This window comes from Harpia harpyja, chromosome 2, assembly GCF_026419915.1.
Source record: "Harpia harpyja isolate bHarHar1 chromosome 2, bHarHar1 primary haplotype, whole genome shotgun sequence".
NCBI lineage: Eukaryota > Metazoa > Chordata > Aves > Accipitriformes > Accipitridae > Harpia > Harpia harpyja.
The window spans coordinates 1958011-1971917 of NC_068941.1; the positions used below are offsets into that span (position 1 = coordinate 1958011).

General features: G+C 46.7%; 1 protein-coding gene across 4 annotated transcripts in view; it reads left to right on the top strand.

The window, feature by feature from the left end:
• ADAMTS3 (ADAM metallopeptidase with thrombospondin type 1 motif 3) overlaps positions 1-5869 on the top strand; it is a 136324-nt gene extending 130455 nt beyond the window's left edge. For all 4 annotated transcript variants that reach the window (XM_052812057.1, XM_052812065.1, XM_052812075.1 and 1 more), the window contains one exon: positions 2389-5869. In XM_052812057.1, the coding sequence (XP_052668017.1) occupies positions 2389-2987 (599 nt within the window). In that variant the 3' untranslated portion in view covers positions 2988-5869. The remainder of the gene's footprint in view (positions 1-2388) is intronic.
• Positions 5870-13907: the final 8038 nt, after the last annotated feature.

Below are 13907 nucleotides of genomic sequence, written 5' to 3' on the forward strand. Positions count from 1 at the left end.
TATAAATATAGCCCTTGAATTTCCCATGCTAATTTCCTGCTGAAAATAGTCTTATAGTGCCTTCATGGAGTACGTATATTTCCACGCAAAGCTGCAGGTTTAATGCTAGGTTTTTCAAGAACCAACAAACATCTATGCAAGGAAACACGTCGGGATGAGGAGCAAAGAAAATTTTTGTGTTACGTGCTGCAGTCGTATAATTTGCTATTTATAAACAAGGTCCCACAACCCCACTGGTTTACTGAGTTCAGTGGAATTAAGCTGATTTGCACTGATGGAGAGGTTGAGCTGCAGTTAATATTTTAAAATAAGAAAATGGGTTGCCTAACATACTGTTGACGTGTGGTGCGGCAGCGTCTGTACGCAGGTGAAAAAACACCGCTGTACAGAAAGCTAATTTAATTGCAGAGCTTAATAAGTGGTGTTGCATGCCATGTGTTGCTCATGAAAATGTTGACTACGGAATTGCTAACTGTGAATGGAGGACTAGGCATGGAACAGATCTTCTCAATAGCTGGGGTTAACTTTTGGCTTTTCACCTGATAATTTTGCGTACTTCTATCTCAAGTAAAACCCATCAATACCGTTTCAACCAGCCGTGATAACTTAGGAAAATTCTGCTAATGGAAACTTTTTGCTGGTCTCTCCCTGAAGCGTTTGAATCGTTACAGGATGCACCCAGCTACTCATTTGTCCCCATTGCTGGTTCTATGTCCTGTGAAGCGTTAGCATGTTTGTAGGGTCCTGGTCTGATTCTGGAGCCCTGCCAGGGCCTTAGCGCCTGGTTTAGGAGACCGAGGGGAGACACAGACGCCCCGCGTTTCTCGAGAGCCCCAGTCGCGGGGCTGAGTCCTCCGTGGGAGAGCGACAGGTTCGGCTGGAACGCGGCACTGAAACGCACGGTCTGTTTTGAGGGTCCCTGTAGGTGTCTGTGGGGAGGCGGTTGCCCCTCTCTGCCTACAGGTCCATTGACTTGAAAATAGCAAGATGCTTTTCGGAATAGCGTTGACCCTGCTGCAAGGCTGGACGAGGTGACCTTCCGAAGTGCCTTCCTGCGTTACCCTCTTGGGTGTTCATGGTGCCAAGGCACGTGATACTCCAAACTACACAGATAATTAACAGTATAAATGAGCGGTAGGATGAGTTAGACACAGGGAGGAGAATAAAAAGCAAGCATTAAATCTCCTCATTTCAAAATCTGCAAATAGTGCAGCTCATTTCCAAATGCCTGGAGCCAACCTCCCATCTTCTTCTGTGGCTTGACACAGCTCTGCTCAGATACTAACTGAGAATTTGACTTTTCCTGTGAAACGAGAGTGAAGTTTTAATTTAAACACACATTCCCATACAGAATACCAAACTACGCAGGGAGCTTGTACCTTGATGTAGTCAGTACAACAGACTGCAAGATTAAGAACAGAAATTCTCAACGGTGCCACCTACTCATGAGAGTTACAAACTCTCAGTGTTTGTCCCAGTCCTGGTAACAGTAAAACTTAGGGCTTCACCTTTGAGCTCATGTGACAGTCTGAAGGAGACCGGCCGAGTACTGATGTGCTCTTAGCTCAATATCAAAGCCTTATTTTTTCTTCTGACTTCTTGCGTTACTGCTTTCCTCTCTACCAGTTTTGTCCAACGTGACCACTGCATCTCTGTTTGTGGAATAGACATCCAGCAAATGCTCAAAGAAACAGTGACGTTTTGGGGATCTCTAATAGATCTTTGACCTCTTTAAGATCTTTTCCCTGACTGGGAAAGGGAATGCCACACACTTAACTTCAAGGCATGTTATGTCTGAGCTATCTGTTAAAATTTTTCCATCAGTTCTCCAGTTACGGTTAGGTCACTGAAAAACTCCGACTTTATTCAAACAAAACTTTACCCAACTATAACATTTTATTTTAAGACATCACGTAAAAGGCATCTTTGAGAGGTATTGCTTGGGATTTAATTTCTTTAAGGGAAGATTTCATTGTTTTTAATGCTGTTGGTAGATAACATCCGCAGGCTACAAGTGAAGGTGATTTGGGGTGAGTAGAACCACATCTGGCCCGGTACGTGGGAGCTCTAGTAGATTAGCACTGGAAATTGTTGCCTGTGACCCTCCGCAAAGATAACGTGCCTTCCCACGGCTCTTCGTTTCTGGTGCGCGCAGAAGCCGACGTTGTCAAAGTGACCGCCGATTTCTTTGCTTCCCAGCTAGGGTTATTTTTTAGGGTGACGGTGGGTTCTGTCAGGGGATGAAGCATCTCAGGTTGCCTATTCAGAGTAGCCCATCGTTTATGAAACGTAGGCAGAGCTTTTATCAGTGCCCATCTAAATGCTGTCCTCCGGGTGTTTTGGTGCTCTTCGCTAGGTTTTACAATCAACATTACATCTGTTTTGCAGATGAGCCCTGTATGGGAGACAAATCTATCTTCTGTCAGATGGAAGTGCTTGCACGTTACTGTTCCATCCCTGGCTACAACAAGCTGTGCTGCGAGTCGTGCGGCAAGCGCAGCAGCACCCTCCCACCGCCGTTCCTCACGGAAGCCGCTGAAACCGAAGAGGGAGCGACGTTCGATCGGAGCGACCTGCCGAGGGCTTTGATGATGCCGACCCCTTTGATGATGCCGACCCCTGTGGTGCCCCGCTACGCACAGTTCCCACCTGGGAGAAGTCCTCTGGGCGGGCTTCCTTTCGCTGGAGAGAACGCCGACGCGCACGACTCCCCGGCCGACGCCAAGCCCAAAGGTGCTGAATTTCCGCAGTGGAGAGCTCCTCAGGCGAGGAAGACCTCGAGGCTGTTCGCTTTGCTACACCGGTCACCTGCCAACAGCAGCAGCGGTCTCCGTCCTCGTAACGCCCTCGCCTTGGCCGCAGCCGTTCCCGCGGTGCCAGCCGGCAACGCCACCGCGGGTGCTCCTTCTCCATCGAGAACCTCGCGGAAGGGCGAGAAGCACGCCGAGAAGAGATGGCCTTCGAGGTCCTCCACCGTGGAAAGATGAACGCGAATGCCTTGCGGAGGATGGCCGTCGAAAGAGGCTTTGTTTGGCGCTTTGGGTTTAATTTCCTTACTTCTGGACGCTATGGTGCACGCTGCTTTCCACAAGCGGGACGCTGCAGATCATCAACTCGTCTTCCTTGTAAATACAAAGAACGAGAAGTGCTGGTTCACTTTCTAGTTGCTCCCGTCCTCCTCCCATGCTGCGTTATCTGGCTACCTTGAACGCACCGGAGGAAAGCACCAAAGAATATTCCGAACGGTGAGCAGAAGTTGCTGAGGGCGTCAGTCGAGCTCTAGTACAGAAAAGTGGCCCCGACCTCAGCACTCACCTCATTATTTTTGGTTTTAAACACTTGCGTGTAGAAAATGCCCCACTACAAGAGGTACCAAACGTTTACAACTATACAGAATACTTTTGCAGTGGAACAACTGAATCCATAAGACTTGTTTTGCTAATTTATCTATATAAACGGATATTGTACGAGCAAATTTGCAGCTGTTTTGTAAATACTGTATATTGCAGAAAGTCAGTATTATTTTTAAGAGTTCTGTGCTGTCAGACAACTGTTTACCTATGTTGCATTCTGGACAATTGCTAGGTGCCTGCCATTGAGTACTGCCTTATTTACATTCCAAGAGTTGATTTTTAAAGCAGCATTATCATAAAAGGAGGAGTTCCCTTTTCATATGAATGACATCTGCTGACACTAGGAAAGGGCTTTTTTGGAGGATCAACAATGTGATGCTTTCTTTTGAAACGGGGGGAGAAAAGCGTAACCCTCAAGGTGTGAGTCTACTTAGAGCCACCCGCCCATTAGAAGTCGGTTTAGAAACTTTAGTGTAATTCCAGTCGCAGGTTGGAGAAATGATTTTACGTGCCTGTGGAGTGAACACCGACACCCGCGGCCTCCGCTGAGCAGGCGTTGCTTCAGTTCAGGAGTAGCAGTGCCGTCCCTTAAGTCTCCTTTTGCCGAAGAGGTCAGACCAGTGTAGGAAACCATGTATATACTGTAAGTAGTGTAATGTTCACGAGTCACAAATGAGTTCTGTTTTCCAGATGATCTGTTTGTTGTTTCTGAAGCTGAAAAAGCATCACAGAGGTAGAATAAGCGCTAACAAGAAGTAGCTGTGGCAAGACTTAAAATAGATTTTTTTGTTCCTACTGGAAGCATTGATTTAAAGGTGAGAGAGATATTTATTTTTCAGCATGGTTCACCTCAAAATCTTCACAACCACAATGCATCTGACTGCAATAACGTACTAGTAATTTATGTCAATAACCATCTTGTTCACAGTCCACCCAATCGCACTCTCTCCTGTGTGTTGCTGTAAAGTACTTGTATATAGGATTGAGAACTAAAGATATTTATTAAAAGTTGATTTCTTGATAGTATTTTATGTACTAAATATTTACACTACGGGCAGTTGACTATTCTTTTTGCCAAGATAAAACAGAGAGATGTAATTAGATACCTGTACATGCTATGTCATATGGATAGAACAGAAATTTAAGCTAACTAAACTACTGTAGAGAAATCGTTGATCTTATTCTTTAAAAAAAAAAAGTCTTATGACAGTTTTTTTATTACAGGCATCTTTAATTTCTAAATAGGTTATTAAAGTTTCACGTGCAATTTTTGCTTCCCTGTAAAAAGTCCTCGTGATCGACCCATTTAAAAGAACAGTGAATACGTACCTCTGAAATGCTATAAAAAGTAGGTTAGGACCCCGGAGATTAAATTCTAGAAACATGTGTAGTGATTATGCGGAATCACTAGGAAGAAATGAGGATGAAGATTGTTGTCGGAAGACTTTTAAAGTAAACTAGAATGGGGGTAGGTTAATCCCGTTCGGGGAAGTGTAGGGTCACGCTATGCAAGACGCATCTTACATCGTGATGTGTGTAATCTAACCCGCTGAAGTATTGACTCGACACCTCTAAAGAATTGCTGCTACCTTTCTGCAAGGCTTTTGAAGGTCCAAGAAACTAGTATTAAACAGATTGTACAGACAATCCCTGAGCCTCAAACAGACAAATAGGGTGTGTTTGTTCCTCTAAAATTCCCCAAAAGTCAAATTCTCTTTTCTGTCTTTATCTTTTACATATATACAATGTGGGTGTAGATAATCCTTGTACCTTTTTGATTTCTTTTCTACCAAGCTAATTTCTCTTTCTATAAAGTGTACACTACTGATACTGTTTGTTGTATTTGGGGAGCACGTAACAATAAAATCTTTAACATAACAAGTCTTTCTCTGGTTTGATTCACGTGGGAGGGTCTGGTTTTTTCATTTTTAAGTTTTGTCTTTTGCAAAATGACGGGCCGTGTGCTTTAGGCGTGACCTTTACCGTCTTGAAAAAAGTGCATTTGAATTAAATATTTAATTTGATTTTTAAAAACAGACATCCTGCTCTTACCATTGAAGAGTGCGGGCTGCAGAGAAATTGGGGGAAAGGAAGGAGTGCGTTTCCAGTGATCCACAGAATTCCTGGTACACGCGTGGGCGTCCAGATAGCAGCTCCAACCCTTTTGACAAGAACACGTAACTTTCGGGGCTTTGCTTTTTTGAGGCGGCGGTATCTGAGGCATTCTGTGCCAGTCAAACAGGAGGCAGCTGCTCTCCTGTCCTTTACCTAGAAACGTTTTCTGAGCTGATGAGAGGATTTCAGGTCGCTGCCGGAGGTGGGTCATTCTGGTACTGCTCCAAAACGGCGACAACAGTTTTTTTCTATAGTTCTGGTTACCCGTTTTCAAGAAGAGTAGACCCGGACCGAAACTTCTAAAGAAAAGCTCATCTGGTAAGAAAACAGGGAGGTCTTCATCTCAGAGGTGGAGTCTGGAGAAGCGTTGGGTTTCTAGCTGAGTCTGGAGAAGCGTTGGGTTTTTAGCTGAGTCTGGAGAAACTTTGGGTTTCTAGCTGAGTCTGGAGAAACTTTGGGTTTTTAACTGAGTCTGGAGAAACTTTGGGTTTCTAGCTGAGTCTGGAGAAACTTTGGGTTTCTAGCTGAGTCTGGAGAAACTTTGGGTTTTTAACTGAGTGCAGAGAAACTTTGGGTTTTTAACCCAGCAGAGGAGAGGCTGAGGGGGAGATCTAATTGCTGCATGTATGCACGTAGCAAATATAAACAAGGCAGGAAAACAGATGCCAGTGTTTATGATCCAGCAAGTATATACGCAGCAAGGAGCGACCTATGTCGTGCGTGTACCTCCAGTAAGGCTCTGAGAGCCAGGAGTCCCGCACGATGCACGGCAGTCTGACTGAGGAGAGGAGATTTCCACGCAGCTCCGCTGAGGCCGAGAGGTAAGCCCACCGAGTGGTAAGCCCACCTGGAGCTGCAGACCTACGGGGCATTCACAAACCTGCAAAAGAAGCCCGGCTTTCCTGCGGCAACAGCCTTTGCCTCTGCTACAAATACGTACGGTGGGGCACTACCTTCGGGTGTGGTGGTTTGCACCGGAATTCGCCGGTAGTATTTTGGTATTTGGTCTGTAATTATTGATTTTAATCGTAAATGGTGTCATGAAAAACGTTAAATGATGTTTAAAAAAAAAAAAGGCAAAACAGAAAATTAATACTAAGAGGCCAAATTTCCAACCCACTGCATTGACAAGAGACGTTTGTATCGCTCACTTGGGCTTCAGGTCTCAGCTAAACCTCTGGTTTACTACATTCTGCCAAGAATTACACTCTCTGAGTACGTTCTTGACAGTTTTAAGCTGGGCAAGTAAATCTGACGTAAGTGTCTAGTTGAACTCAAATTCTTGTAGAGAAGACCAATACTAACATTTCATAAGCAAGAGTCTTAAAAAAATTCTAAGATCCATCTAAGCGCCACTTGAGAGTGCTAAAAACCTCTATTAATCCAAGTTCAGTGTGCAAGCTGTTAGGGTAAATGGCTCGCAATTGGCAATAACAGCGGTTGTAAACTGCTCTCACTGGTTTTCCGCTTCTGGAATGGCTCACAGAACGGCAATACCTGAGAGGGACCGATTTTAATGGGAAACTGCAACTTCAACTGTTCTTGCAACTTCAACGTGTTGCCAGATGACAGCTTGTTAAAATACCGCTTAAAAAATTCAGCGAGACCAGCGGGTAGTTTTTCATGTGACAAAATTCAGGTGTTAGCTCTTTAAAAGTACTGGGGAGAGGTATCTTTGAAGAGACAGTTTGAGCCTGTCATCATTTGGATTGTAATTAAGGCAGAGATTCTAGCAGCTATAACCAGTATCTTAGGAAGATGCCAACCATCTGTATTCCACATAGAAGTAGTGCTTTTCAGGTTTTTAAAGTGCACAAAGAAAGGTCAGGCTTAGGTAAGTTGATACTAACACAGTGCAAAACGGATCTGGTTTCTTCCAGGGGCTTCACACATTCCTGAATTGTTCACATGGGTTTTTTCCTAATTCTCTGAAAGTAAGATGGTGCCCAAGGCAAGATCTCTTACGTGGCAAGTGTCGTATGAACTGGCCCTTATTAACTGCAGCGAAAAGGGGAAAAAAGTCTCTGTTTTAAATCTCATATTAAGGTAAGGGAGCGCTAATGGCAGAGTTGGGACCCATGTACCCTGCTGGGTTATTCAGCGAGAGCTGAATGTGAAGTGTCACCTTCTGGGCTGGCAGAGCGTGGACAGAGAGCTGCTGCTGCGACAGCGGGGAGGAGGCAGGCGGGAGAGCGGTGTCAGGTTTTCAAAACTGGGAAATCGGAGGTACGGGCAAGACCCAGTGCAGGAAGACAATGCTTTAGAAGGATCGGTCAGCAAAATCACATGGTATTATTCAGACATATAAATCACCTTTTGCCAACCCACAGAAATACCTGCTCTTGCTTATTTCTTGCGTTCAGGCTCTGAGCATTAGGTCTTTGTTGGAATGATTGAGTTTTGGGACCAGGTGTCTGTGCTGATACGGAAGAGAAATCCCCATCCCTATTGATGGAGGGTGTTGTTTTCTTTTCGTAGATGAAGATGATTTCCAGGCTGCTCTGAGAGAGATTTCTTTCCTTTTAGTTACAGGAATTTGTCACACTAGGTAACATTTTCTTAAAAAAAAAAGGCTGGGGGGGGAATTTACATTTTCTTTTTTGCCCTACTTTGTTTTCAGCCCACACCGATACCGTGCATTTCATTGAGAGACCCATGGATTACTTAGTCCCTGGGGGTTGCTTCTCAGGATCTTGCAAGGACCGTTTGCTTTGGAGTCAAGCCAAAAAACACACACCAGGGATGCTTACAGCACTTGGAGTTGACCACAGTTTCAAAAGAATCTGGCTGGCCTCACACTGAGCGAACTCCAAACTGGGTGGAATGGGTGACTGGAGGGGCGACTGGGTGCTACAAACCAGAACACCTGGGACAGAAGCGGAGACGTGATGCCTGTGGTGCTGCTGAAGGAGGCACGGTAGTTCAGGACGAGCAAGAGCCTTTTGTTTGTTACTTGGTATTAATTTACAGGGGTTTATGGCGTTTCTTTTGGGTACAATGCACAATATTTTAGCCTGTTACTTATACCCTTGTTCCACGTTGTGAGGGAAGTGCAAAACCCCTTTGAAATTTGATGGGTGATCAATCCAGAGGTACACGCATGTACCAGAACAGTGATTTACTCTGTAGGGAAGAGTCACAGGTACTCCTTTCCTTCCTTTTAGGATGACTGCTTTGCATCGAACATTAAGATTGCATGGGTGTTCATGAAATCAAAGTTATAATAGTACATTTAAATAAATTTAATTTCATGTGTTTCATGGTATGCAGGTCCCGGACCCAAATACTAAGACTTCTACCGCTACAGTCACCCTCAAAAGGGTGCAAGAGGATCTCTTAGATTCTAGTACCAATCCCAAATTACTTTACCACCTCTACAGAACCTAAGGCAAGTAATACACAGACCTTTCTACGCTCAACTTGTCCCAAACCATTGCTACACTGCTTTAAGAGACTAGAGAGCACGCCGCTTTCCACACAAGAGCTGCTCTATGAGACAAGACCCTTCACATAGAAACTCAAACACATTTTAATAACAGCATTAAAGAAAAAAATTAAAAGCCGAAAGTAGCAACTCAAAGTTGTCGTCCTTTTATTTCCTAGGGAACCTAGCGCACGGGGACAGGCACGCTGGAACAGATTGACCATGTAGCCCAGGATCTTCTTTCTGGCTGTAGTCAATAATGGACACTCAAAGAAAGAACGTATGAGCAAGGGACGCATAGGATGGCCGTCTATTCCCTGGCAGCCTTCTCCCCCCCTGTGTGCTGTATTCACAACCCGTTGCAAAATTCTGGTTAGTTCGAGTTAACAAATCTGAAAGTGCAGGACCAAATTCTTTTTCTCCAGTGGTTTTACATCAGGTACTCCTCAGATCTGACATCAGCGCAGGCGGCTCAAGTTATTTCAGTGCCAGCTGAGGAGGTTTATGCTTCTGAGGAAAAGCAATTGCTTTCAACATGTCTTTCTCTGGCAACCGGTTGTGTTTAACACGCTTCCAGGTTCCCGTGACTTGGGAAAGAGGTACTACTATAAATTGCTGACAACAGCATAAGAACTCTGTTTAAATCTGAAGAGTGCTTTCTGAGCCTAAGTAAATGCATTTTGAAAGTCCTAAGTGGCTTTCTTAATATCCCATGCTATTTGCAGTGGATGAGAATCACTCAGAGTTTTCCAAAGTGTCCCGATGGACTCAGCACGGGGAATGAGTCATTAGTGAAGAGGGGCTAAAAGCAAAGTTATCGGAAGTAAACTCCCTTGTGAGAAACACACAGGCACCTCGCCCAGACCTCTGCAGTCAAATGCAAGTGCGAAGCTTTCTCTCACCTGAAATAAGAAGTATGCGTGAAAGGCCAAAAGCATCTTTAGAGGAGCCTCAGCTTTTGCCTTTTGGGTGCTGCACAAAAAATGTGTATAGCTACATCCATCTCTTGATCTCTTCCTGTGACTTTCTTCCAACTCTGAGCCCTTGGCATTTTCCTCCTGAATGTGAGTCTGACATCACTGCGATGGCTGGTCTTGATTTGGGGAGACCTGGAAGGATACAAAGGTGTGAAAACTGCTCCTTTCAGGATCCTGAATACAGAAGGAGGAGGAATTGAGGGTGAAGACTGGTTTTCCTTCCGCCTCACTCCCTCTCTGCACTTCAATACTTCCTTCTGATTTGAGACTAGATCCTAGCTGTGTGTTTTCCAGGAGGAAAAAAAAAATCCTAGTTTTCCAGGAGGCGATGGATGGTGGTGGCAGGGGTTAGAGGCAGGCTGGTGCCCCGGGGGGGGACAGCTCTGGCAGCAGACTAGCAGGACTCGCAGCCTCTTTTCTGGGGATGCCCTCGTCCTCTATGCCTTAGGCTTCTGCCGTGCTCCGAAGAGCATCTACACGCATTCACGCCCTCCTACTGCCCCACGCAGCAGCGGGCGAGTTGGATTCAGAAGATGCTGTACAGTGAGTGCCTTGGATTATAACAAATATTCCTTCCTTTCCGAGACATTCACAAAGCGGGCCATCCCATCACCGCCACCCCTCCGAATCCCTATTCGGATTCAAGCTATTCCTATAGCATGACCTTTACCGTCTTGAAAAAAGTGCATTTGAATTAAATATTTAATTTGATTTTTAAAAACAGACATCCTGCTATTACCATTGAAGAGTGCGGGCTGCAGAGAAATTGGGGGAAAGGAAGGAGTGCGTTTCCAGTGATCCACAGAATTCCTGGTACACGCGTGGGCGTCCAGATAGCAGCTCCAACCCTTTCGACAAGAACACGTAACTTTCGGGGCTTTGCTTTTTTGAGGCGGCGGTATCTGAGGCATTCTGTGCCAGTCAAACAGGAGGCAGCTGCTCTCCTGTCCTTTACCTAGAAACGTTTTCTGAGCTGATGAGAGGATTTCAGGTCGCTGCCGGAGGTGGGTCATTCTGGTACTGCTCCAAAACGGTGACAACAATTTTTTTTTTTTTCAACTAATCCTATGCTATTCCTATTCAAGCTCGCTCGCTTGTGTGCACATGGGGCAGAACGGAGAGGAACCAGGAGGTCGTGTTTCCCCTGAAGATGGAGCGTGGCAGACTGCCTGTCTGCTGCCAGCAGCAAGGGAGATGCTCCTGGCCTTTCCAGGAAACCGGAGTTCATAGTGGGTGCGATATTGGCAAAGCTGGAACACAGAAGAGGAAAGGAGAAGGATAAAGGACGGGCCGCGTGCTGCTTTCTCCTTTGTATCAGTTCTGTGCCCCCTGGAGAGAAGCAATCAAGAGCACTCCTGTTGCACAGTAAGACATTTGAACTTCATCTTGAAGGAGTACAGAAACTCTCTGGCGCTGGAGCAAGCCGTCAGGCTGAAATGAGCTATGAGAGAACCGCGCTGGTGACCGAGTAATTGGTTCCCATCAGTTGAGAGAGGATTTCTGTGCAATACAGATTAGCACGTTTCCCTCTTCACAATAAAGTCATTCCTACCTTGAAGTGCAGCAAGGTGTCCTGGAGCGCCGTGGGTCAGGGCATCGTAGGACACAATCTCCGCAGTCTGTGACTACTCTGTGATTACGACGTGTTTATTCCCCTCTGCTATGAATATGAAGTACCGATACCTTTATGTTCCATAGTACTCTGGAAGCAGAGATAATAGTGTTTTGGTAAACATATCGTGGCTGTGGATGCGGCATTCTCTCTTTTTTTATGTGTGAAAGGCATGGCACCTGCAGGTGAAAATAAGGAATTAGAAAATCGGCATGTAGTTGGAACAGTCTATGCTACTGGAAGAAATCTCCTTTTCATATTAAACAATAAAAATGCAATCGCTCTGCATTCTGTGCATATTTCCTCCCTAACATGTTAGTTTCCACAAAAATATTTATGGATATTGCTTGTAAACTATCCAATAATATTTACTTTTATAAAGCACTCAAAACACACTTAAAAGAACCTGGCCTAAAAATACTCCAGATGCTGTGAAGACACTGAGTAAAGCATCTGCATTTGTCTTTCTTTGGATAAATGGTTTAAAGAAGAACCAGCATCACCGTTGCTGGGTGTGATCGCTCCTGAGTGTGTAAAATGATGTACACAGTCTGCCTGAAAGTGTTGTCAGTATTTGATGCTGCACCGGGAGGGGCTTCTTGAAGAAATCTTGTACACAGGCCTTTAGCCCAGAGGATGGGAGAGGGAGAAACCCCCCCACCCAACTCCAGAAGGCTCGGGCAAAGCCCCCCCGCCACGTCCCGGCTTCTCCCCCGGGATGGGGACGGGGGGGACGGCGGGTGGCTGGGGGGTGCAGGGACCGGGCAGGCAGGGGTACCCCCTGTATTGTACCCCACGTTCACACACCCTGCCCCGCTGCTGCTGAACGGCCTGGGGGGGGTGGTTGGGTGTTGAGTTGGTTTGGTACTTTTGTTTCAATCCAGACGGGAAGGGTGCTGAAAGAAATCCGCGTTTCCGAGGGATTTAACGCCGCCCTGCACGGATCATGCCCCTCGCTTGTGCCACCCCAGGTGAAGGGACCAGTCTGAACAAACCCAGCCCGTTTTTGAAGCCGGGGCAGCCAGCGGAGCTGGCGATGGATTGTTGGAAAAACAAGACCCCCCCGCCACCGTGACACATGGGGAAAGGGCACCCAGGGAAGGTGCTGCGGCGCTTGGGGCGTCATCACCTGTGGATAAAGGCTGTGGGAAAAGGGGTTTTCTTCTGTTGTTTGACATGTAATTCATCATCAGTACATGCCCCATCCCGCCTGCTTTTCGTGAGGGGCCAGGCTTGGCCGGAGGGGCTCCGGGCGGGCAGAAGGGGCCAAAGCCCCCGTCCTGCCCCACTGTGGGGGGCTGCAGGGTGACAGCACATGCCCACGGCCGGGGGAGAGGGCTGGCAGTGATGTCCCCCACCTCAGCGATGTCCCCCAACCTTTGCCTTCTTGTTTACATGTTAAAAATAAAAAATAAATGGCCAAAGAGGCACCCAAGCGAGGTGGCAGCCTGAGGCCCTGTCGTGGTTTAACCCCAGACGCCAACTAAACACCACGCAGCCGCTCACTCACTGCCCCCCCCCCAGTGGGATGGGGGAGAACATTGGGAAAAGAAGTAAAACTCGTGGGTTGAGATAAGAACAGTTTAATAGAACAGAAAAGAAGAAACTAATAATGATAACACTAATAAAATGACAACAGTAATAATAAAAGGACTGGAATGTACAAATGATGCACAGTGCAATTACTCACCACCCGCCGATCGACGCCCAGTTAGTCCCCGAGCGGCGATTCCCCCCGCCCCCACTCCCCCCGGTTTATATACTGGACATGACACCGCATGGTATGGAATATTCCTTTGGCCAATGGGGGTCAGGTGCCCTGGCCGTGTCCCCTCCCAACTTCTTGTGCCCCTCCAGCTTTCTCGCTGGCTGGGCTTGAGAAGCTGAAAAATCCTTGACTTGAGACTAGACAGTACTGAGCAACAACTGAAACCATCAGTGTTCTCAACATTCTTCTCCTACTGAACTCAAAACCCAGCACCGCACCAGCTACTAGGAAGACCCTCACTCTATCCCAGCCGAAACCAGGGGAGGCCCCGAGAACCTGCCCCGCTCTCTGGCCCTAAAAGCAGCCGGGAGTGGGGGGGGCACCCTGAGCGACCCCGGGGCGATGCGGGGGGACCCCGGCCAGGGCTGCCCTGCCTTGGGTTGGGGGCCTTGGGGGCCAATTTTTGCCGGGCTTTGTCCTTTTCCCTTTTTCAGCAGGTCAGTCTATTTTCCTGCTGGTTGTCTGAGTTGTTTGGCATGGGCGGGTTGAGGGGGCTTTGGTTTGGTTTGGGGTTTTTTTATTTGGTTTTTTAGGCAGGGGCTTTGCAGGGTCAGTTTTGCTGCCTCAGGGCTTTTCCCCATTGGGTGGGGCTGGGGGGGGGGGGGATGCTGTTCATTTCACATCTTTTGCACCTCTGCTTTTTGGTTTTGTGCTTTTT